The following is a 25341-nucleotide window of genomic DNA, read 5'->3' as shown; positions in this document are numbered from 1 at the left end:
TAAAGTGTACAAACCCCCCCCCCCCCCCCCCCCAAAAAAAAAAAAAACCCTTGAACTGAATTGAATGAATGAGCGAAGAGTAGATCACACTTTTGAAACACTCAAGACTAAATTAAGGGACAGGATCTGAATAATAACGCAGTAGTGTTATTGTGCTTCACAACGCTAAATAATATATCCTATAGCATAGCATATTGTACAAATTCCATAAACACGGTGTTCCTTTTTCAAATGCATTTTATTACAACATAGAAGTCAATATCTCGCGTGAAATATTAGAAGCCACTGCTCGGCTTTCAAAGGGTTACTGATGCAGCATGCGGTGCGCGCACATGTGCCCGCGTTTGATTGGTTGTCGGACGAAGGCGCGCTCCGGGTTCACTCGCGCGGCTCAGTTAATCAGCAGCTGCGGAGGCCGAGTAGATCCGCTCCCACGCGCTCGGAACGACATTGCTGCGCGCCAGGGCACGCAACACTTTCACTGAGGGAATTCATACAGCAGCAGCCTACCAATAAACTCACCGCTGCGCATCACAGCTTAGCATCCTCACACAAACTATCTGCAGACAACATTTCAGACAGCAGCCGCAGCATCCTCTGCAGAATTAGCCCGGAGGAAACCATGAGATTTCTCTCTCAAATACGAAAACATTAGCGCACAACTGAGCAAGGCGAGTCGAACACGTCATCGGTTTAATCTGGACTTTCCTCGCGTCCAGGCACATACTTAGGCTACGGCTCTAGTCTGTCCTAATTAAAACTGAACTAAGAATCGATCGCACTATTCTGCAGGCATTTTAACGCGCTTTTTTTTTTTTTTTTTTTTTTTTAAAGCAAATCGGACATCCTGTATATATTTATTTTCGCATATAGCTACTTTTACAACAGAAGCAACCCCACACTGGTTTATATCATATTATGATGTGCGCATTTTGGACATACGCAGAAGCCAGTAAAGGACTGAGAATAATTTGTGGAATTTTGAAATAATTGACATTTTCTTACATTGACACGTTGACCTGCGACATTCGACATCGGCAACTTTAGACCACCACTTTAGGGTTTCTGGATATCACTAAGATCTGTATATGCATTTTAACTATCCGTACAACGCAGGAGAAAAGTTAACTTCAGACACTTCTCAAAAGCACAAGCGCGTGCTCTTATCCAGCTCTCCGTGCTAACCGAGTTTAGGTGAAGTTGCGGCATCAAAATTAGAGTATGGTTAAGTAGCATCGTAGGCGTGCTCGCGCATTTCACCCTAACAGTAAACCAAACAGCTTTTCTATCCAGTTCAAACTTCCACCCCTCGCGCGTAAGGTGCGGGCAGGACGAGCACATCACGCGGACTGCAGCCTCATCCAGCAGCATCAATGTCATTGCACGCCACCTAAAAGCACCAGTTGTCTCTTCGCTGAACGCAGAAAACGCGAGACGTAGAATGGCCGATGCGCTTGTAAGCATCACTAATGGGATTGTGTTGTGACTTGTTCGGCTGGAGGGAAGGCTGCTCTCGCAAACGTCCACATAGACTCAGTCCGTGTTCCACTGCTCTGAGCGGGTATGATCAGGATCTTCCCGGATTTCAGCGTTCAGGTGACGGCGGCAGCAGGAGGGGGAGCCGGGGGAATGCCAGCAGCTTCAGCCGTGGGACGAGTCCCGGGTGCAACTAACGGGAATCCGCAAAACGTCCAGGGGTTGACGGCTTACCAACAAAGGTATGTTACCAAAAAGAGAAACGTTGTTTTCGTTCTTTTTCGCGTACGTTATATTTTAGGGAGTGTACATTATTTGACCATGGTGCGCACATTTACAAACACAATTGGTGAAGTTCCATACATGAATATTGTTTTAATAACTTGCAGGTGAAATCAGTCAGACACATCGTTATTTCCTCTGTTAGGGGTTTCGTAGTCCGATTAATCAAGATCTAGAATTAAGTATCTCCGTAAACCTATTAATCAAACCCGACACAGGACGATAAAAGTTAAGATTTTACTTTATTTCGAAACACATACAAAAATACACACACACACACACACACACACACACACACACACACACACACACACACACACGAAGTAACCTTAAAGCACAACTCGGCATCAACAGATGATCAGTTTTTGCTATTATTAACAGCTGATATTAGACTATTATTCGGGTTATTTGCTAAAGGGCAATTGAGCATGCAAAATTTTACTGATATTTTCAGCGCATATAGCGGAACGCTCGAGGATCCGGTCAAATGACCTTGCTGTGAAATTCTCCTAAATGCTGCACGTTCTGACATAACACTGAAATTTAATGCGATAACTTTACTTAGTTTTACAAAGGTAACAACTTATAGCTTCAAACTGACTATATTATAGACTACCACTAATATTATAGAAGGTTAAGGCTTTTTATATGACCTACTGTAGGATGCATGTAAGAATATGATAAGGCGTCTGCAAAGTATTTGCCCACTATGGCCAAAACGTGACTGCAACTAATGCCAGGTAAATCATATAAACCTGCACACTGTGTACAAATATGGACGAATTTTCCTAAACGCTTGGCCACGCTTAGACAAAGTGCTACTGGTAATCCAAATATTAGTTAAAGTTTACTATACAAAATAACAAAAGTGCCTTGGCCTGCGGTCACGTTTAGGATATACCCAAACTGCTGTATGAAAAGTTGAACGTAGACACACCCCTTCAACTTCAGCTACGTTTTATTAGTTCGTAAACACGAAAACCCATCGTAAGAGTTTAAATGGCTTGGGTGTCAGTCTGTGACCTTGACAGGTCACGGGTTATTGGGCATGTTTCCTGGCTAATTAGACAAAGGACTTTACATGATACGGCAACGGGCCGTTTAACGCACCTTCTGCAAATACAACATTTACAATAAATAGATTTAAAAAAATCACCACAATAATTTTCCATTAAAAGACCACATTGCACAATACATACATATAGGCCTAAAAGAGTTTTCTATCAGACCCGTTATAGTTTTCTTGTAATATATTTTCGTAATTATGTGTTTGTTTTGTAGCTGGGCTATGAATATCTGACATCAGCTATTTTGTAGTTTTGATGAAGCCACATTTTCATTTACATAGTCCTCAACGGAAGTCCAAGTCTAGTTAAAAATCAGTTCTGAGGAAAATAAAACCTCTTCATTTCCCATTTCGATAGATTATTCGCCTTTATTTGGGGCCTCGTTTGTGACCCTAATATTTTAATAGCAAACAGTCCCATTCCAGAATACGTTAGTCCCTACACATATAAAGAGCATTTTGATGCAAATAAACAAACGTGGTTTAAAACTTCGTAATTTAGCTAATCTTAAAAAATTATACGGTAAATGAACCTGTACTCCGAGTAAAGGAAAAGTGTTTCCAACTACAACTGAGTGGCGTTGTTGCGCCGACAGGAGAGATGAGTCTTATTGCACAGAGAGCGAACCAGGAAAAAGCTGGAAAATGCAGACAAACACACTGAGAAAAGGGGCTTGACAGAGCGCCGGAGACGAGGGACTCTCGCTGGGGAATGTCATGATGTGACGGTTCCGTTTATGCATCGATTCGTGCACGGTTTCAGCTCAAGCCCCGTGGAAGGATAGCCGCGGAACTGAGAAGCGTCCCCGGGTCTCCGCTCACTTTTCCTGGCATGCCTTTGGAGCTCGGTCTCATCGGCTCTCCGCTGCTTTCCTGCCGCTCATGACCGCCCGGGCAGGGAGACAGGGGCACGAATGGTCCAGAGAACCGCCATGGCGTTGTTTAAACACTCCTAGCTTACGTGCCGCACTGCTGACGGTCGCCTCGGCTGTATGTCCGAATAAATCTGAAGAAAAAAAAAGTAAGAAATCAAATAATTGCAGGAAGATGGCGCCCACCAAGCCTAGCATTCAGCAAGACCCTTCAAGAAGAGAACGGTAACGCTTGGTTTGTTCTATGCGAAAACGTCGGCGCCGCTCGTTAGATATTCCGCGTTTTTGATCGAGATGTCAGAAGTTTCGGCGGTGCCCTTTCTGCAGGAGTGGCTTTGGCTATCGGGACCTGGTGCTTTGGGTAACAGGTATACGGCGAGGAGGCGTGTGTGTGTGGGGGGAACGGAGGACACGCCGCGCGTTGGCTGGAGCGCTGGCAGCTCCAGTATTGCGGCCACTTTGGCGTGGTTTGCGATTTCGCCTTACCACCGTGCTCCGGGGATTCGCGTATGTAGAGTTGACATCGCCGCCGCTTATCTCGTCCGAGCTTCCCCGAACCGCTAGGCCAAGCTGTGCACCACTTGTCTGATTGCCGCTTTGCAGCGGGACATTAAAAAGCGGGTGAGAAATTAGCATACGGCAGCAAGCAGCTGTTGAGGAACTTTGAATGTGGTGCATGGATTGCTCGGGCACCTTGTCGGATCAGAATCCATCCGTCAGGTAATGTTAGAATTCTCCACCCGGCGCGGTAGTTACTGGCTATAGCTGTCTGGGCACCTACGAGATGACTTTGTTCAACCATTTAGCCAGAAATGGGAACGTCTTTCACTGCGCTAGTTACATTGTGCACCTCAGTCGCATAACCTTGGCAAAATCTAGCTTGAGAGGATGATTTCTGCTTCTTTTTTTATTACTGGTTTGATTGTTGTGATCGTCTGTATGAATTAACCCCAAATTTGACGAGGTCATTTTCCCACATCCGTTTCTCTTACTTTGACTAAATTAGATATAATCTTTTATTAAAAATTGAAGTTAATGGTTACGTGGACACCAGTTGATGCTATAAGCTTCTACACCTGTTTACAACCAGTGTAATGTAATATATTAGAAAAATAAAGCTGAACTGATGCAATAAGGTGAACTGTAATGCACCTGTAGCATATGTATGCCTACATCAGCCTTACAGTCTGTGAGGTGTTGCAGTGTAAACAATTCGTCCTTCATGCTCTGCAATGAGACCTCTTAGAAACTGGGGCTCTGAGTAGCACTGAGAAAACTAAAATACTGACAGACCTCACTTTGCGCAGATGCCAATGCCGAAATTTTGAGATTTCAACAGTAATTACAAAAGTGTGAACACCCGAACCTAAGACAGGCCCACAGCTCTGAAAATGCGCACCGCACACAGGCACAGTCACAGAGAGAGGAAATGTTTACGCTAAGTCAGTCTGCGGTAATCTTAGTGGTGGGAGCATGTTTGTGTGCCATTCTGAGCACATCGCAGAGATAAGAATCTCCAAGATGGAATTAATTTTGAGGGGAGAAACTTCATAGCCTGTGCATGAGCACTCTCTTTATCACCTGTCCCCTATTGGCATTAAGGGGGCTAAATCGCTCTCTGTTATTTGCTGTGCGGCTCCTCTTGAGAGCTGAACTGAATAACACTCGGCTGAAATTCTGATTGAAGGTGTGGGAGTATATATTTAATGTAATGCCTCTTAATAGCATCTCTGTGTTAGCTGGTGTAGGCTCCGCATGGACCCGTGGCTGGATGAGAGGGAGGTGTTCTCGGGCTAAAGCGTTCTGTGGGAGGAGAATTTGCAGAGATAGAAATGGCTTGGCATGAGTTCATACACAACAGTAACCACAAAGTTGGCTTTGTGTTGAAGAAAACCACTCCGCCTCCCTCCAGCACAAACAAAGTGCTAAATTGTCCCATTTTCTATTCTGTTAGTGCAGTTAGTTATAGAATGACATGAAAGAGAACTTGGAGGCTGATTATACAACTAATGGAGGAATGTTGTGGTTCAAATGCTTGATGTGTGAGGGTAGTGAGCAGTGAGTAAATGCATTATTTCACCACACATTTGTCATTTGAAGTTAAGCTTTATATGTGTACATAAACAAGACATTTTATTTAGGCGCAGTGTTTCATGTCATATACATACATATGTTCTTGGTGTGTTACTTTGCATTTTTACCTCATAGGCAATGGGTTCTGTAATCTAAAAATACTGAATGTGATTGCTTGAACATTGTTAGATCATTTTGTGCAGGACCTGTCGGAAGGTCACTATTTCAACACCTTTCAAGGTACTGCATCTGAGAATCACAACAGAAAATAAATATTAGACATTGCTCTTGTGACCTTGTGATAAAACGCTTATTACTGACAAAGCAGCCTCATCTCCTGTGCTGGAGAGAGCGAGGCTAACAGCACTGCACTACGGACCTGAACAAAGGCAGCCCAGCTCCACGCTGTGATTGGACAGCGGCGGAACACACTATAGATTGGAAGCCAGTGTGCCAGTCTCATACGTATTTATCACAATTAAGCGGGATTTCCAGCCCCCATCTGTGGCCGGTTGTGCGCTGCTGTGATTGCGGTGCGTCCCTCGTCTCCACCCGCCACGGTCACCATCGCCCGGAAGGTCAGCGCGGAGAGGCAGACATAAAGGAGACGTGTCCCGCAAACGGAGCCGTGCAGCAGCAGCAAACCACGGGGTGGGGGGGTGGGGGGTTTGCGGCTCCGTCACAGCCACTGGGGTGCACGCACCGGGCCGTCAGGTGGGGGATTTTTCACGCTGGCATAGCTGCGGTCTGACATAGAGCGGAACTTCTTTATGCTCATGTCCATGGTATCATTGGTAGGAGAAATGGTGGTATTAGCAAAGGGGATAAGGCTGGATGCAGCCTAAAGAAAGGCACCTGTGAGCAGAAACACCAGACCTCCATATTTACTGCTCCTCTCTGTTTTCCCGCTCTGCAGAACCCAGAGCCCGCTGTGATGATAGTGAGGTTTTTATGTGATTGAACAAATCTTATAATTTGTTTTAATCAACTCAGTTTGATGTGTATGTCCCAATATTTCTCCATTCATACTCCATAGGCACTGCCGTGCTGCAATGGTACAGCATACCTCATTGAGAAAAAAAAACGGATGCCAGTATTTATAAATCATATTTAATTACATTATTTATTGTTGGAACAAACAAATGTTAGGCAATACCTTTTCAGCATTTTACAATCCATGGCCAAAAATGATCACAACTGTAGAACCACTTTAGTGATAGGAGTCAATCAATATCATTTAAAAATTATTAACCCTGATCTGTACGCTGTTATAGTCAATATTTTTAGGCATAAGGCCATATGTGCCTGAGTTAACTGCAGGCAGTGCATGCGTTGTTTTTGAACCATAGTGAAAAGATCAGAGCGGATCTCTCAGCAGGGGGCTAGGGCGGCCTCCCAGGTTTGAAACGTTTTGGACTCCTCCTATCTGCTTAACGTCCACTGTAGGTGTGAGACCTTTATTTAGCGTCTGGCTCTACACATAGAGGTTTTGCCTGCAAACAGCCCTCTGCTTTTGTCCTGCCTTGACGCTCTCGGCAAGAGCTTGCAGTGCTGCTCATTCGACGTCCACTTTCACAAGCCACTGACGTGCTGCTGCTCCTCAGCCCCACCCTGTCTCCCTGCACACACGTTCAGCTCTGCTCCTGACCAAACCTCGCCTCTGGTCCAGTCCCGCCCCTGTCCAGACTCCACCCAGCTCCAGACCCAGCCTAGCTCCTGTACTTCTCCATCCCTACTGCAGCCATACCTGATCCTGCCCAAGCTTAACCCAGAGCCCGGCCCGGCTGTGACCGTGACCGAGCCCTCACACCGAAGCCCCACCCCTGCCCAGGCTCCACCCTCACACCCCCCCGTGACCCCCAACACCCCACTCCTTGGCTCTTCCTGCTGTGTTCCCTGCTGACAAACCCAGAGGCCTCTGTGAAACGCACACTGGCAGCTCACTGGCAGGCGAGGAGCAGATAAGCCTGGCGTTTGAACTTGTGGATGAAATGCATGAAATACAAGGTTGACTTGCATGGGCTCCACTAAACACATATTTACCTACTTTAAAGCATGCACAGACAAACATATTTGGACGGTTGACATGTACTTTGGAGATTCCCTCCCAGTGTATTGGAACTTGCTCTGGGATGTTATGTCTCTTCATGCTGTTTGCAGTGGCCCCAAGGTCTGTGGGCAAGCGATGCCCCCCCCATTCCTAACCGCCTACATCTCAAATGTACTCCTACTGTCTGCCTCACAGCTCAGTTTCACTGCTGCCCTGACCTATAAGGTGCCCCTCCAATACAATGTAAATGGCAATAAATCTCAATCACAACCCCCCTTTCCCTTCAAATCATATCACGCTACAGTCTGACCATACACACCTGCACCGCCTTCAACGAGGTTCTGCGTATGAAATTGCAATTGATTATTCTGGTTAGTCAGAGCAGGAGGCAGGACATGGCCTGATTAACTCCCCACAGACCGCTGTCATCCCTCCCAGTGACACCTGCTGCACCGGAGGACAAGTGGATTGAGTGGTGCATACACATGGTAGCCCAACTGTGGCTTTAATAACCAAATGTCATAGCAGCGATTTGGCTGGGACGTGGAGGGAAGCTGGCTTCATCTTGGCTTGCCGTGTGAGAGCGTTTCTGTAAAGCGTTTCTGTAAAGCACATCTGTAAAGCGCCGAGAAAGCACTACTGTAAAGCTTTTCTGTAATCTATTTTTGTAAAGCACTTCTGTAAATTGTTTCTGTAAAACTTTCTGTAAAGAACTTCTGTAAAGCGTTTCTGTCAGGCATGGTGCCAGCAGGACGCTCCCAGTGCTCGGCCTTTATTTGTTGCTTTGGGCTGCCATTATGTAGTAACAGTAAAGTACACAACACCGAGACCCAGGAAGCTGCGTTTGGCTGCGTTTGGCTGTATTGGGCTGTGTGTAGCTGCTACTGCCGTGTGCTGGTGTTACCTCTGTGCTGGTCTGCTGAAGCCAAACTGCGGTATTGATGATTCGTTGTTCCAGCCACAGAGTGGTATGTTTGGCTGTGTGTAATTGGGAGATAGTGTTTCTTTCATCCAATAAAGGCTAAAATTCTCTACCAGTTCCTGACAAATGAGGCTTTTCTCCCGAGGCTTTCGCAGCAGACTGTGAGAAAGGTCATCCTACTATAGATATGTTAGAATAGCCAGAAGCTAAAGTAAACACATGCATAAACTTCAGAATACTTTCACAGGCACAAAGAAAACATCTTTGCATTTCATGAGCAATTTTAGCCTACAATTTCATTGAATTTTTAATTTAATTTAATTTATTTATTTAGTTTTGCATTAAGGAAACAGTTTCCATTAAATATCTGATCTCAGTTTGTGCTCTAAATTGGCAAACGCAAAACTGAATCAAAAGATCTCTCTGGTACTTAGCGATTTTGTTTCATCCAACATATGATAACATATGCATATGCTATGATACACATATGCTAACATATACTGCAGTGTTATTTGTTTATGCTGAGTCTTTGAGACCCAGACCTACAGTTATAGCTCTGAGTGTATGTTAAGTATGAACGTGTGTGAGATATGAGCGGTGCTTCTGGAGTCTGGAGGTGGATGGTCTCTACAGCAGGCTGGCCTAGAATCAGGTGTGTGGAGGCCAAGACCAGCTGCTCCTTACTCCAGTTCCTCCTGCTTCCCGGTTTAGACTGCGCAGAAAAGCCCCAGCGCTGAGAACGGCGCCGAGCACACTGCATGCAAAGTAGTCATTGCCAGATAATACGTGTCCAACAATCTAGAATTTGTGAATGTTTTATTTCTCTTCTAACTGAATGCCAAAAGCAGACTTTTCATTGCCTACACCCCAACCCTCTCACGCAATTATGTACTCAGCTTCAGACTTCTCATTTGGAAGATTAGTTGGGGAGAAGTGAGAGAAGTTGAAGCAGACTTTTACGAGACAACAAGTCTTTTACGAGTCTTTACCAGCACTTCTACTAAGTGCGCAAGGCCTTCAGATTTCAGACGGCGCGTGTGGGCGAATAAAAATAAATAAACTTTTTAAAACTGAACAGAAAACAACTTTCTAGAGAGTGCACTTGAGATAGTTGAGGTTTTGTGAGGTCACGCCTATTTTTTTCCCGGCATTATTCCAGGGCTGCGTGACTGCTTTCTCTTTAATTCCCCTCATCTTATTGGACCTCCTGTGTTTGAGAGTGTAGGTCAATAAGGATGGGCACATTGCAAATTTCATGATCTGTGTAGTGGAACAAATTGAAAGCAAAGCCTATATCAATCACGCTGAAGGCAGGGTTAATTGTTCTTGCTGCACAAGAACAGTGGCCAGATAAAGCAGTAATAAAGTACTTATGTCCCAACGTGGCCACTGTTGCTGGTAGCGTGACAGAGCGCAGGGCGAAGGTTTAGCTGCTAATTAATAGCTACGTAGCAAAAATAATAATAAAGCAAACTTTTATGACATCATGTTGATATCCTTAACTAAGGGTTTTCCTCTGCCTCTGGCATCCTAAATTCAGTATTTTATTTTTGGTTCTAAATGGCTTTGCTACAACCTTTGAATTTTCTCTCCTTTAACATTAAAGATGGCTCAAGTGATTGATACTTATATGATTAATAATATGCAGAGGGTGTGATTTTAACAGTGCTTACCAAGCAAACTGGAATACTAAGGTCCCTGTAGGACCGTTCCAGATTAAAGAGAGATGGTCATTTCTGACACTGGCTTGCTGTTTCAGACGGGGACACCTCATATGAAGCATTGTTCTCCTGACCTGGAAGTGTTGAGTCCACTTACTTTCAGGAAGAATCCCTGTATTTGCAGTTCATGTGTATTTGAATGTTTATCGCAGAGGCTTAGCCTTCTGCTTTCAGAAATGGTAAATTGCAAAATTTACCGAATACGAAGACGTGTTCCACCCCCCCCCCACCCCCATATATTTTTGTGTATACTCAACAAACATGTACTCAATCTCACACACTGTTCCACACACACACATATATATATATATATATATATATATATATATATATATATATATATATATATATATATATATATATATATATAGTACCACACACACACACACACACACACATATATATATATATATATATATATATATATATATATATATATATATATATATATATATATATATATATATATATATATATATATATATGTATGTATGTATGTATATATATATATATATATATATATATATATATGTATGTATATATATATATATATATACACGCTATGTATGTATGTATGTATGTATGTATGTATGTATGTATGTATGGAGTGTTTAGTTAATTGAAGTCTGAAGTCCATGACAGCTATCACAACACAGTGGGTAATTCTGAAAATTAATGAGAATGATAATGCTTAAAAGACTGTTCCAGAGTTTGCCCAAACTCATTAACTAAATCTCTCATTTAAATACATCCTAAAGACTTTCACATAAAAAAACACATTATTGCTATATAAGCATTAACCTGATTTAAAAATGCTGAAGTGCAGAATTTTCTGGAAAACTGATCAGTCTGTGTTCAACCTTACCAGACTCACTTAAATGAACATCTTCCATCATTATCCCCAGAGATGCTTCATACTGTTCCATGGACAGCAATTCCACAGAAAGCTCACGAATTATATGTTTGGGGTTGCTGATTTTAATTCATTTAAGATATCAGTTACAGTGGGATATTGCTACCAATGTATTTTTATTTAAAATATATTTTATATTTAGGTATAGTCCAGCTTTCAGTTCATTTTTATATACATTATCACAAAAGCGTGTTCTGAGTTGTAGCCTGGGTTCTAGTACTTATTTGTGTTCTGAGTTATAGCCTGGGTTGTAGTAGTTATATGTGTTCTGAGTTGTAGCCTGGGTTGTAGTACTTATATGTGTTCTGAGTTGTAGCTTAGGTTGTAGTACTTATTTGTGTTCTGAGTTGTAGCCTGGGTTTGTAGTACTTATTTGTTTTCTGAGTTGTAGCCTGGGTTGTAGTACTTATTTGTTTTCTGAGTTGTAGCCTGGGTTGTAGTGGTTAATTGTGTTCTGAGTTGTAGCCTGGGTTGTAGTGGTTATTTGTGTTCTGAGTTGTAGCTTGGGTTGTAGTGGTTAATTGTGTTCTGAGTTGTAGCCTGGGTTGTAGTGGTTAATTGTGTTGTAAGATGTAGCCTGGGTTGTAGTGGTTAATTGTGTTTTGAGTTGTAGCCTGGGTTGTAGTGGTTAATTGTGTTGTGAGTTGTAGCCTGGGTTGTAGTGGTTAATTGTGTTGTGAGTTGTAGCCTGGGTTGTAGTGGTTAATTGTGTTCTGAGTTGTAGCCTGGGTTGTAGTGGTTATCTGTGGTCTTGCAGGTAGCTGTGCCTACTCTCTCCTCCCTCTGACATGGAGAGGCAGGGCTTGTGCCAGCACCGTCATCGTGTTCATACTCATGATGTTTTGGAGTTCCATTGCTGTTATCTTGTGTGAGCCATTTCACATCTTCATAGAGACCCTGATAGCTCAAGTTAATCTTCTCCTCTCTTATCGCAACCTTATGACTCTACCAATTAGACTTTAACAGGTCGTATCTAATTGGTCCTTTCTCCCTGCTACTAACCAATAGTAAATCTGGTTCAAGGTGCTTTTCCCCTTACAGTCGTCAGGCTCTGTTGGGCCTCGGTGATCTACAGTCTCCGTTGCTCAGTGACTGTGTATCCTGCTGCCATGTGGATGATGACTGTTGTGTATGTTACAGATCTAGTGTATTGAGATGTAGTCTCAATACAGGACAGCTGGGTCTCATAGGATTAAAAGGGCACATGAAGCCATTTCAGACTCTGAGATGGATGAAGCTAATAGCTAATCCATTTAGCAATGATTGTACAAGCAATAGCCATTCATCCTACTTGTTAGAACACTAAACCGTTTCCCTGGCACAGCAGTGGACTAGCTAAATCTTCCCTTACCGTGGAAGTAAAGATGTACATGGTAGTTGTTTAAAACATTACCCAGTGTGGGAGTTAGGTTGTACTGAGCAAATAAAGGAGAAATGGCAGAAGGTTGCTGGAGAGCGGTATAGCCATAGCGTAGCCGCATTAGCATTTCAGCATGCTTTTCTGCCATTTGGTCCTTTAACTTTGGGTTCTGTAAATGAATAATGTTATTGGACCCTGCTGTTAGAAGACTGGCACTCCTCTATCTCCTCTTCTCTCCCTCGTTCTGTCTCAGCGGTCAGGGTTGAGTGTTTGCTTTACATATTCTTTGGTCTGGCTGTGCCTTTAAAGCACAGGAGGAGAGAGAGTGTGTGTGAGAGTGAGAGTTTGTGTGTGTGTTTGTGTGTGTCTGAGCCAGTAAGCAAGTGTGGATAGAGAATATATGCTTCAGGGCAGGACTCAGGCAGTCCCTGACTGTGTGTGTGTGTGTGTGTGTGTACTCAAGTTCCTGTGCTGAACTTTGTCAGATGTGGGCCTTGCCCAGAAGCACCGGTGTGCCCATTCAACAGGCCCTGGTATGTGAAACCCCCGTGGAGCTGTTTCATCTTTGAAAACAAAGCACCTGGACCCACCCAGCTGTGTCACTGCTGCTAGCTGCAGTGCTGATCATTCTCACTAATCAGGCACACAACAAGCTACACAGTAACAGCTTAGTTTAGTAATCTTAATTAGCACAGAAATGTACAGGATGACTCCAAATTTGCTTTACTTGGCTGTTCTGAAATAAACAGAAGTGTTATAGATGTAATTCTGTAAATGCATATGTCCTCTACCCCCCTACCCCCCCCCCAAAAAAAAAAACAACAACAAAAAAACAACGAAAAACAAAATCTAGACAAAAATCAAAACACAGCAAACTGAGAAAGAGGGTGATTTTTTTTGTTGGAGTTAAAAGGCAGAGCAGCGTTTGCAGACGTAGTGAGTGGCCAAATGGTGAAGGGTTAAAAGGAAGCAGCATGCCACAGAGCTGCGCATCAATATTTGGACAGTTACTGTGTCGCACACCAGATGAGCACAGCATCTGCTGTGTGTGTGTGTGTGTGTGCGTGTGTGTGTGTGTGCGTGCGTGTGTGCGTGTGTGTGTGTGTGTGTGTGTGTGTGTGCGTGCACCCGCATGCAAGAGGAAGGCACTGTGAGGGCTGGAACATACTGTGCGCCCAGACTCATTGGCCCAGACACATTCTACAGGAAGTCGTGCAATTCTGCTGGCATGGAGCTCGAATATTCATCACAAATATTTGAGTAATACCATAACCCAAACCATGCCCCATTCATTATGCTAGTGTGAAAGGAAACATTTAGCCCTCACTCACTTTCTTTCTCTTTCTTTATCCCTCTCTTCATCCCTCCCTCTTTTTAAGAGGCCCCCATAAATTGTTTTTTTTATGCTGTAAATGTCAGTGTGTTTATTTTTCGATGAACTGCATCATTAGACGTAACAAGAATAATCTTAAAAATCTCACTTCAGCAGTGTGTAATCTGGGGCTCAACTTCAAAGCCAGCCTGTTTACCATATCAAGGCAAGGCTGTCAAAAGATATTTCTCCCTACTTGTTTATGATGAAACCAGCAAAATTGCCAGAAATGGAAACAGAGATCATTTTTGTTAAGTTGTGACGCTCATTAAAATAGATGCTCTTTCTCCCCTATGGCCGTCTTTGTAGCACTAATGTACTGCCGAGACCATTTGCAGACGTTTAGAACATTTTGTTCCTTCTGTATGGCTTTGTTTTTGATTAAGCTCTCTTTAACCCTGCACTGGGCTCCTGCCGTCACTCTCAGATGGGAATCCTTTAATGAGCTCGCTGACAGACTCAGCAGTGGCATTGTGGCTACCTCTGTGGACCCTGGGAAGGACCTGTCTGTAGAAACCATGTCCTGTACTGTGTAAAGAGAAGCCTCAGAGCCTCAAAGGTACAGAAGTGACAACAGACCCGCTGGTAGATTTGCCTTTCTGAGGAAGTAGCACAGAAGACCTGTTTGAACGCCTCAGATTTAAAAACATTGGTAGAACCCAAATAATAAATTGGCGGCATGTGTGACTGATGTTTATAACTGTACACATCATGTTTCAGCCCTTTCAATAATCTGAGTTTTGACAGTCTGAAGAATTAGCTGTGACGCATGTAGTTTGTCGTTTGTTAAGTCAAGTCTCCAGGCCACCAGGGGGCACTACGGAGAAGACTGTTTTGATCAGAGAAAAGGAAGTAAAACTCGGTGGGGCGGGGAACAAAACCAAAATATTATGCAGGAACAGATTTTTTTTTTGCTGAAATCTTTTGTTCTGGTCACCTGACTGTGCTGAACAGTGGTGTGAGCTGCTGAGTTGCTGTCCCGGTTGGCGTAGGGTGTGCCATGCCAGGACGCCATGGATGTGGCGGAGGGGGTTTCTCAGCTCTCTGCTCGAGCCTCTGTCACTATGAACAGGCGCATTGGTTACGCAAAAGAGAACGGCAAATGTGACCGTCGATATCTGACGACAGATGTATCATGTTTCTGAACGGTTCACGTCGGCGTGATTTCGGCCACCAGAAGCACCTATCATGGTTTGAATGTTGATTATCGAGAGCCGTGTAGCAGAGCCTGTCCTCTGTGTCCCGTGTGGAGAGCAGCACATGCGCTGTACTCGGGGGCCCTGTGCTCGGAGCCGGCTCCGGCGGAGTTAACCCTTCTCTCCTGCAGCCCGGAACACAGACACACCACCTATGATGAATGGGGCACCTTGTCAGTTAAAATGAAAATTCTTAGCTGGGTGATAGCTTCATATTAATGCCTGTTTTATGGATCGGAGCAAGTTGTCTGAGCAAGATGAATGTGGGTGATGGGAGTGGAGATACGGGATGAAATGACTCTGCTGCCTCTTCCTCTGGAGACTGAGCCGAGGGGTGTGGCATGTCATAGAGGAGCAAACCATTCCCTCTGTCTCTCTCTCTCTCTCTCTCTCTCTCTCTCTCCATCTCCCCTGTTTGCCTGTCTGTCTGTCTCTTTCTGTCCTGTCTGTTTGCATGGACCATAGACGTTTTCCTAATCCTCTCATTCTCTTAATGCCCCATTGTGTGCCAGAGTTGGGCACCATGGCTCCCATTCCATGTGCCCATTTCATCAGGCTTGTACTTCTGTTCAAAGTTCATCTCCCTCCCACTTTCTCTAACTCACGCTGTCTTTAGCTCTGCCTCTGTCTGTCTCTGCCTGCCTCTGCCTGCCTCCGTCTACCTCTGCCTGCCTCTCTCTGCCTCTGCTTGGCCTCGGCTTTCTCTGTCCACCTCTGCTGTCCGCCTCCATCTGCCTCGTCCTATCTCTTCCTCCTCTATCTCTTTCCCCCTTACCCCTCTTCCCTCTCTTGCACTCTCGCTTCCTCTTCCTCTCTCTCTGTCTCTCCCTCCCTCCCTCGCTTGGCTGTGGCTGAATGCTTTAAGTGTTGTTCAGTCAGAGTGCTGTTCCTGACTGGCTGGCAGGCTTACACTCAGAGCTCAGTGATCTGTTCAGACACATTCAATTCACACCCAGCTCAGTGGGCTCACCACACCACTCAAAGCAATGATATTGATTCAGGGAGGGGGGGTAAAAAGAAGAAAAAAAGACTGCTTTTTAATTTTTTTTTTTTATTTTAATGTTTACATCTCATTTTAATCCTCATGTCCAGCTGTCTTTTGAAATGAAACCCACCCATACCAGCACTCAAAACAAACCCATAATTACAGGGACGTGATGGACATGCGCCAACCGGACACATGAAAGAGTAAGAGGAACGGGAGGTGAGGGGTCAGACACGGCCCTGGTGCGGGGGGGTGATGACTCGAATGGTGAAAGGGAGCTGATACCTTGGTCCACGGTGCTAGAAGATGTAACAAAGAATGTCAGTGATGCACAGATACTGCTGTTAGAGAGCACTGCACATCAGCCTAAGAGGAAAACATCAGCCCACAGAAGCAGGCTGGGTGTATCGGCCCACGGGGGCAGGGCCAGGCTGGGTGTATCGACCCACGGGGGCAGGGCCCAGGCTGGGTGTATCGACCCACGGGGGCAGGGCCCAGGCTGGGTGTATCGGCCCACGGGGGCAGGGCCCAGGCTGGGTGTATCGACCCACGGGGGCAGGGCCCAGGCTGGGTGTATCGGCCCACGGGGGCAGGGCCCAGGCTGGGTGTATCGGCACACGGGGGCAGGGGCCAGGCTGGGTGTAACGGCCCACGGGGGCAGGGCCCAGGCTGGGTGCATCGACCCACGGGGTCAGGGGCCAGGTGCCAGGCTGGGTGTATCGGCACACGGGGGCAGGGGCCAGGCTGGGTTTATCGGCCCACGGGGGCAGGGCCCAGGCTGGGTGTATCGGCCCACGGGGGCAGGGCCCAGGCTGGGTGTATCGACCCACGGGAGCAGGGTCCAGGCTGGGTATATCGGACCACGGGGGCAGGGCCCAGGCTGTGTGTATCGGCCCACGGGGTCAGGGTCCAGGCTGGGTGTATCGGCCCACGGGGTCAGGGTCCAGGCTCGATGTATCGGCACAAGGGGGCAGGGCCCAGGCTGTGTGTATCGGCCCACGGGGGCAGGGTCCAGGCTGTGTGTATCGGCCCACGGGGGCAGGGTCCAGGTTGGATGTATCGGGCCACGGGGGCAGGGCCCAGGCTGTGTGTATCGGCCCACGGGGTCAGGGTCCAGGCTGGGTGTATCGGCCCACGGGGTCAGGGTTCAGGCTGGGTGTAGCCCTCTACCTCGCTGTGCTGCATCCACATTATTGAAAATGTTGGCATTTGTTTGCACTACCATCTCCTTTATGTCCAATATAACAGCTATTTATTACAGGACCATATTGCATTGTTACTACCACATAAAAAGTGCGTCATTAATATGTAAAAGCACAGGTGCTGGGTCTAGCATATATATGTGAGCCACTGTAGTGACCAGTCAGTTATCCAGAATAATTCTTGCAACAGTAGTTCTTTAATTAATGCCATAAAAGCGAGCAGTGGTAAAAGGAAGAGTGTGTTACAGCATCCTGCACTTGTTTTTACTGCTGTGTTCGTGGAGCAAGTAGTGAGTGGTGGCGTGAGCTCCGGGCGCGAGGGGCGCACCCTCGCCCCCCACACATGGACCTGTTAATGGCAGTGGTGCTGTCTGATCTTCACTGCTGGTGGGAGGACCTCCCTGTGTGTGAAGGTACACTGCCGTGGGAGTCCAAGGCTGACTCGGCCCACTTTGGGGTGTGATGGTGCCCCAGGGGACGGCTGACCTGGGGATCGGTTCAGGCATGAAACAGTGTATGATGATGATGGACTTATGCCTGCCTAGGTGTTGTTCACCTGTAACCTCTGACACCTTACCTGATCTGGCCCTCGCCCTGCGTGTGTGAGAGCAGGGGTTGTAGTGAGCTCCAGGTGAGATCTGTGAGATCAGGGGTTGTAGTGAGCTCCAGGTGAGATCTATTACCAAGGTGGCAGCACTTTGTGAAGGCATTTGTACAGGGGCAATCTCTGTGTTGCTGTGGCGCAGTTGTACAGGGGCTAGCTCTGTATGGCTATGGGGCAGTTGTACAGGGGTTGGCTCTGTATGGCTATGGGGCAGTTGTACAGGGGTTGGCTCTGTATGGCTGTGGGGCAGTTGTACGGGGGCAGGCGCCGTGCGGCTGTGGGGCAGTTGTACAGGGGCAGGTGCCGTGTGGCTGTGGGGCAGTTGTACAGGGGCAGGCGCCGTGCGGCTGTGGGGCAGCTGTACAGGGGCAGGCGCCGTGCGGCTGTGGGGCAGTTGTACGGGGCAGGCGCCGTGCGGCTGTGGGGCAGCTGTACGGGGGCAGGCGCCGTGCGGCTGTGGGGCAGCTGTACGGGGGCAGGCGCCGTGCGGCTGTGGGGCAGCTGTACGGGGGCAGGCGCCGTGCGGCTGTGGGGCAGCTGTACGGGGGCAGGCGCCGTGCGGCTGTGGGGCAGCTGTACGGGGGCAGGCGCCGTGCGGCTGTGGGGCAGCTGTACGGGGGCAGGCGCGGTGCGGCTGTGGGGCAGCTGTACGGGGGCAGGCGCCGTGCGGCTGTGGGGCAGCTGTACGGGGGCAGGCGCGGTGCGGCTGTGGGGCAGCTGTACAGGGGCAGGCGCCGTGCGGCTGTGGGGCAGTTGTACAGGGGCAGGCGCGGTGCGGCTGTGGGGCAGTTGTACAGGGGCAGGCGCGGTGCGGCTGTGGGGCAGTTGTACAGGGGCAGGCGCCGTGCGGCTGTGGGGCAGCTGTACAGGGGCAGGCGCGGTGCGGCTGTGGGGCAGTTGTACGGGGCAGGCGTGGTGCGGCTGTGGGGCTGTGAGAGAGGTCTACCCACAGGGCCAGTGGAACTGGAGGGAATGAGGATGATGGCAGGTGCCGACCCCTACAGGGCAGCTGACGAGCGTAAATGACTCTGCCATGCTGTCCTCCCACATCCCATTATCACCTCCACTCTCCCCAAGCATTGCCCTGGGGCAGCATCATAGGAGAGGATTAATGACACCACAGTGACCCTCTCTGAAACCTCCACGATGGCGGTGTGTCTTTGTCACATCTAAATTCACCCACTTCGCTCTAAGCATCCAGTCAGTCCTGGCTGTGGTGAATTCCTCGGTGATGAGTTGAAACAAAGCAATCCAAAACAGGACGTGGAGCAGTCCTCGAACAGCAGGGTGCTGCTGTGGACTACAGCTGACCGTAATGGCCCTGGGTCCAGTGTGCGCATGCTGTTATTCTTTGGGATAGATTGCGTTTGGGCATGTGGGAAAAACACTGGCCTACACGCTCCCTTTCCCCCGAGGCAATGAGCTCCGTCCGCTCCGTCCCGCGTGGTGGCGGACACGGAGCTTCGTCCCTGGCTCCCCAACAGCTGCAGTCCCTGCGCACCTGTGACCCAGCAGAGCGTCTCCTCCCACGTCAGACGATCTCTTGTCATGATGCAGGCAGGCCTGCTTGCCTCTGCGGGCTTTAGGACGGTGACCAGGGCGCCGAGCTCCGTGTCCGAGCCCACGCTCTGAAAGCCCCTACCTCCGAGCTCCTAGCATCCTAGCATCCTCAGCCCTTTCTTTCTTACCCCACCCCCCTTTCTAATAATATCCCACTGAATTACTGGCTCTGCTCTCTTTCATGTGGCATGCTGTCCTGGCTCATGGTTTGTATACCTAATGTCCATTATGCATTTTCTGTCTTTCATGGTCTTCTTTCATGGTGCATTAGCCTGGACAATGACTCACAGCATCAACAACAAAAAAACCCAAAACACACATACCATTGCCACGCTTTGAGAGTGGACCAAAATGAGCATTAAGGTGTAAGCTGTTCATAGGCAGAAGGTTACATCACACTCCCAGTATTATCTCAGTCGGGGTCACGATCCATGTTTCCTTGACTGAGAGAGCAGCAAAAACTCTGATAGAAGCCCAGCGTCCGTGGATCATGGGGAGGGACGGTTACAGCAGAGGAAAGGCCCAGCGCCGCCCTCCAACAGGACACTGCTTCAGCCCTTCCCCAGGTGTAGAGTTGGGTGTAGAGTTGGATGTAGATCTGGGTGCAGCGTGCATTTCGTTGGGCCTGGCAGTGCTTTACTGCGCTGCGCTTGCTGCTGGGGAAACCAGGCTGTCAGAGGGGTGAGGCCTGTCAGAGGCAGAGCCTCGCCTCACATCTGTCTGCCTCGCCTTTATGTATATAGGTCAAAGACAATGGACCGGAGAGAGAAAGCGCGGGGGAGGGGGGGAGAGAGAGAGAGAGAGAGAGAGAGAGAGAGAGAGAGAGAGAGAGTGAGAGAGAGAGTGTCTGGCCACTGATAAAGTGCGGCAGAAAATTAAATGTTGGTGTATTGTGGTATCATACAAATGACAAATGACATGTGGTAATGGTCTTAAGCTGATAGCAAGGCCGCTGCTAGCTTCGTCTTCAGCCACATTAATTCTGGCAGGCAGGTGCGGCTTGCGGATGGCCGTTAGAGCTGCGTCCGCTGTGACCCACAGCACCACGCTGGGTAATAGGCTGGCCTGCTGCGCACAGAACAGCCAGAGGAGCTCCAAGATAAAGCAGCCAAACTTTAAGAGGGACAGAGAAGATAAAGTTTCTATTTATTTACATTTAAATAACTATTTTCCAGGTCCTCTCTTGGGTTTCGCTGTGTTTTCTTCTTTCCACCAATTTTTTTCATCACATTTATTATTTCTTGTAAAAGAAAATCTGTTATTTGAGAACTGAAAAAGAACTTCATCAGTGGAGGGAGACTGATATTGGCTCTGCATGGCTGGAGGGGCCACGGTTGGACCACACTCTCTAGTGGGTTAATAAAGAGCAGATTTCCCCTTGTTTCGCTAATGAAACTTTCTTTCTAATTCCCTGCCAGAGAAGAGAGAGAGAAAAGAAGAGTGAGAGAGAGAGTGAGTGAGTGAGAAAGATGGATACAGAAAGAGAGAGAGGGAAAAGACAGGTTTGGAGGATAAGCAAGTACATAACAATTTAGAAAGGAACAGAAATATAGGTACAGACCCAAAGAAAGCGAGAGAGCGAGAAAGAGAGAGAGAGAGAGAGAGAGAGAGAGAGAGAGAGAGAGAGAGAGAGAGAGAGAGAGTGCAGACAGGAAGCCTGAGGAAAGTGTCTCCTCCAAAAGTCTGCCCCAATAAAAGAACAGCACTGCGTGGGCAACAGGTGTATCAGTTTGAGCTGGCCAAGTGCACAGCTAAATGTATGTGAAAGTTAACAAATCCCTGAGGTAAATTGAGTCAGATTTCAGCCGTCCATGCGGAACTACTGAGGTGGGACATGGCGGATTGAACCTAATGCCTAAGGCAAGAGCAATCAAACCGACAGCTGAAGTGTCTCCGGCTCGCGACTGGGGAGAATTGCACAGCACAGAACATGACTCACCCTCGGAGTGGGCGTACGGGGACGCGGCTCTGCCATTGGTGTTATCAACAGACGAAGCATTGTGTTGTTGACAAGATTCAGACATACCTGCCCTCTCCTCGCTGTCTTTATTAGTACTGTAGCATTAGAGCCCAGCTAAAATGATTTTAAGAAATTCCTGTTCTTTGTCATCTGTTCCTGTTCTTGACTCATCTGGTTTGGTGCGTCATTTCCTGCACGGCGCATATCGTACCTTTGTGTGTGAGGCGTGTCAGGAGCTTGGGGTCAGTATTCCAAGAATTCCACCGGTGTTTGTGTGGTCTGCACTAAAACCAATTCTCACTCAAAGCAGTGTAGCTTCCTTGTGGGTCAGGCTAATCACCAATCTGACAACAGTAACAGTATTGTTTTCAGGAAGAACCTTAAATTACCCCTCCCCCCGACAGGGGAACGACAGAGAATCTGTCCACCTCTGCAATAGACATATGCAGTGAGAACTGTAGAACCGCTGTGTTAGAAATGTCAGAAATACAGTGTAACGCTATACTATAAATGATCTACATTCCTGCCACACAGGCTACATTCCTAATCAATTTGATCAAACTAAAAAGACTCAGTGATAAAAATAAAGTCCCAGCGTATAGTAATGTGTACAGGCCAGAGTCCAGTAGGAGCTCAGTGATCAGCTCTGTGAGCGCACACATGCTGGCCTCGCCCATTGTTCTCAGTCAGCAGGGAAGTGGACACGGTGTCCTCTGGCATTGCTCCGCCTCCTGAAGCTCCGTGTTCAGTATCAGGGCGAGCGAAGCCCTTCACATCAGCACGGGGTATTTATCTTAGTTGCTAAATAAATTGATTAGAGAGGGGGAGGGAGGAGCCTCGTCCATCAGAACCCGCTGTCGCAGGCAACCGCGCTAAAGCACCAGCTAGAGGACATCTGCGCCCCCTCCTCATGCAGCCCATTCGCTTTCTCTCTCGCGCTGCTTCTTTTTTTATTTTCCCTTCTCTCCTTCTCTCCCTTGTCATCTCTCTCTTTCTCTCTCCATCCCGCTCTGTCCTTTTCTCCTGCCTTCTCTCTCTCCCTCTCCTACGCTGAGAACAAGAACAACATTGCTCCAGTGTTCGCTCTCCACTGGCCCCGGACACCTGCCTACCACACTTTTGCATATGTACACAATATCCTTAATGGGTCAGTAGCTCACACAGAAAGAGCTGATTTAGAGGCAAGCCAGCAGTGTAAATGGGGCGGGACAGAGGCGCAGACCTGAGTTAGCTGCTCTCTTTTCAGATAATTCACAGACAAAAGCCACTGATTTCAGCCTGCTTTCCCACTCAGCCACCAGTATGCATATCCATTTTTTATGCCTACACAAACAGCTCCTCACACTCTTGGGAAACCTCTCTCTCTCTCTCTCTCTCTCTGGGGAACAGAGAAATGAGGCTCTGTTGCCTCTGCCTGGCTTAGCCAGAGTGGAAAGTTGTGTCTTACAACTTATTGAACTGCCTGTCCTCGGATATATGGAGCTCGGGTGTCATGTAGACTAGTATCAGCCTAGCCTGTGCTTTCTCCTGCGCTGTCCTCTACAAACAGAACCACAAAGAGCCAAGGCCGACATGCCGGAAGGCTTTGCTTTTTAGCAGTCATTTATTTAAATACACAGTTATTTCCATTTAGGGTGCATTATGGAGTTTATTTTAGGTGCAGGAATACATAAATACCTCTGGTTTGCTTAAGCTTCCAGATCAGCCTTAAATTGCTGCCTGACGTGAGTTCATTCAAGCTGCAGGAATTCAGTCGCTGTGTTTAGACCGCCCCCCTCCAGTTCTGCAGGAATTCAGTCGCTGTGTTTAGACCCCCCCGTCCAGTTCTGCAGGAATCCAGTCACTCTGTGTTTAGGCCATTCTGCTCCCTCATATGCTATAGGGAAAACAGTATTTATTAGCATTCTAGGGATGCACCTGAGGACTCTTTAATAGTGTTACAGGGTCTTTTCTTACTGTAACCCTCCAGTTATGCCTATAGGCCCCTAACCGTTCCTCAGTCCAGTGTGTTGAGCATTTGGACTGAAGGTTAAAGCTCTGTTTTATGCTTTGACCTTGACACCCACACACACTTCTTTATGATGTTTGTGAAAATGACCTTGACACACACACACACACACACACACACACTTCGTGAAAGTGCAAAACATTTTCAATCGGGATGATGAGAGTCAACTTCAAATGTATTGTCATTCCTCCATATACACAGTATGCACTGGAATAAGAATAATTTCTTCTGGTCCATGATGCATCCGAACAACAGTACACGATACACGGAGCATTAAGCACAGAGCTCAGTGACAGGCTGGACACACTGGGCTGTCTGGCCAGTAAGACTAACACAGTAATGTGTGTTTGGCTGGCTTGCCTAGATGTCATCTGAGGAGGTCATCTGTCATCTGAAAAACTAAACACTGTCAAAACAATAGACTGGGTGGGGAAGCTGCCCTATAGCTGCTGCTGGGTGCTGGGACTACGCCGGCACACGGCACTATAGATACAGCAGCATGGACTCAGTATTTGAATAAAATATGCTGTGAATTAAAAAAAAATAATTTTGGGGTCTTAAGTCTCACTGGCTGTGCGTGTGCGCGTGCGTGTGCATATTCGTACATGTGCACGTGCCTGTGCGTGCGTCTGCATGCGTGTGCGTGCGTGCGTGTGTGTGTGTGTGTGTGTGCACGTACGCAGATGTGCGGGGGCTTCACGTTATTGTGACGCGTCACAGGCGTATGCAGATCTGATAGCCCGCTTGTAAGATTTTATTAAGGCTGAAATCTGATTTATCATAATTCAAACACGTTTCAAAGCCCGTCTTGCAGTCGCCTAAGCCATCCGTTTTATTCAAATATTTGCTTTGCTCGAGTTAATCCCAGCTCCAGTAAATCACATTTCAGAGCTCTCCAATGTTTGAGATTGTTATAATGATGAATGAAGACAGTGCAGTGTATTTCCGTTAGGGAAGGCAGTTTTAACATGGGGAAACTGCTCACCCTGAATGAACTGCACATGCAAAGATGATGACTTTTCCCAGGGGAGCAACAGTACAGAGTAAAAAATCTGTTCTAATCTAAACAGTGTTCTAATCCAAACAGTGTTCTAATCTAGTCCAAACAGTGTTCTTATCTAAACAGTGTTCTAATATAAACAGTGTTCTAATATAATCCAAACAATGTTCTAATCTAGTCCAAACAGTGTTCTAATCTAGTCCAAACAGTGTTCTTATCTAAACAGTGTTCTAATATAAACAGTGTTCTAATATAATCCAAACAATGTTCTAATCTAGTCCAAACAGTGTTCTAATCTAGTCCAAGCAGTGTTCTAATCCAAACAGTGTTCTAATCTAGTCCAAACAGTGTTCTAATCCAAACAGTGTTCTAATCTAAACATTGTTCCAATCTAGTGTTCTAATCCAGTGTTCTAATCTAATCCAAACAGTGTTCTAATCTAAACATTGTTCTAATATAATCAAGTGTTCTAATCTAATTCAAACAGTGTTCTAATATAGTCCAAACAATGTTCTAATCTAATCCAGTGTTCTAATCTAATCCAAACAGTGTTCTAATCTAGTCCAATGTTCTAATCCAGTGTTCTAATATAATCCAAACAGTGTTCTAATCTAAACAGTGTTCTAATATAGTCCAAACCATGTTCTAATCTAAACAGTGTTTTAATCTAGTACGGTGTTCTAATCTAGTGTTCTAATATAATACAAAGTGTTCTAATC

The 25341-nt window shown here is 46.8% G+C and overlaps 1 protein-coding gene across 5 annotated transcripts in view; it reads left to right on the top strand.

Moving 5' to 3' along the window:
- The first annotated feature begins 457 nt into the window (after nucleotides 1–457).
- The window catches only part of npas3 (neuronal PAS domain protein 3), a 220275-nt gene continuing 195391 nt past the window's right edge, over nucleotides 458–25341 (top strand). For 2 of the 5 annotated variants that reach the window (XM_081721169.1, XM_027013213.3), the window contains exon 1: nucleotides 458–1718. In XM_081721169.1, coding sequence (XP_081577295.1) covers nucleotides 1564–1718 — 155 coding nt within the window. In that variant the 5' untranslated portion in view covers nucleotides 458–1563. Of the gene's footprint in view, nucleotides 1719–3523; nucleotides 3922–25341 lie in introns of those variants that run through there. The other 3 variants (XM_081721167.1, XM_027013212.3, XM_027013214.3) reach the window with 2 other exon arrangements.

The sequence above is a fragment of the Electrophorus electricus genome, chromosome 10 (assembly GCF_041902795.1).
Source record: "Electrophorus electricus isolate QZ-2024a chromosome 10, ASM4190279v1, whole genome shotgun sequence".
Taxonomy (NCBI): Eukaryota; Metazoa; Chordata; class Actinopteri; order Gymnotiformes; family Gymnotidae; genus Electrophorus; species Electrophorus electricus.
Note: the sequence above shows the minus strand (reverse complement) of the source record. Positions and strands in the feature narration are given on the sequence as shown.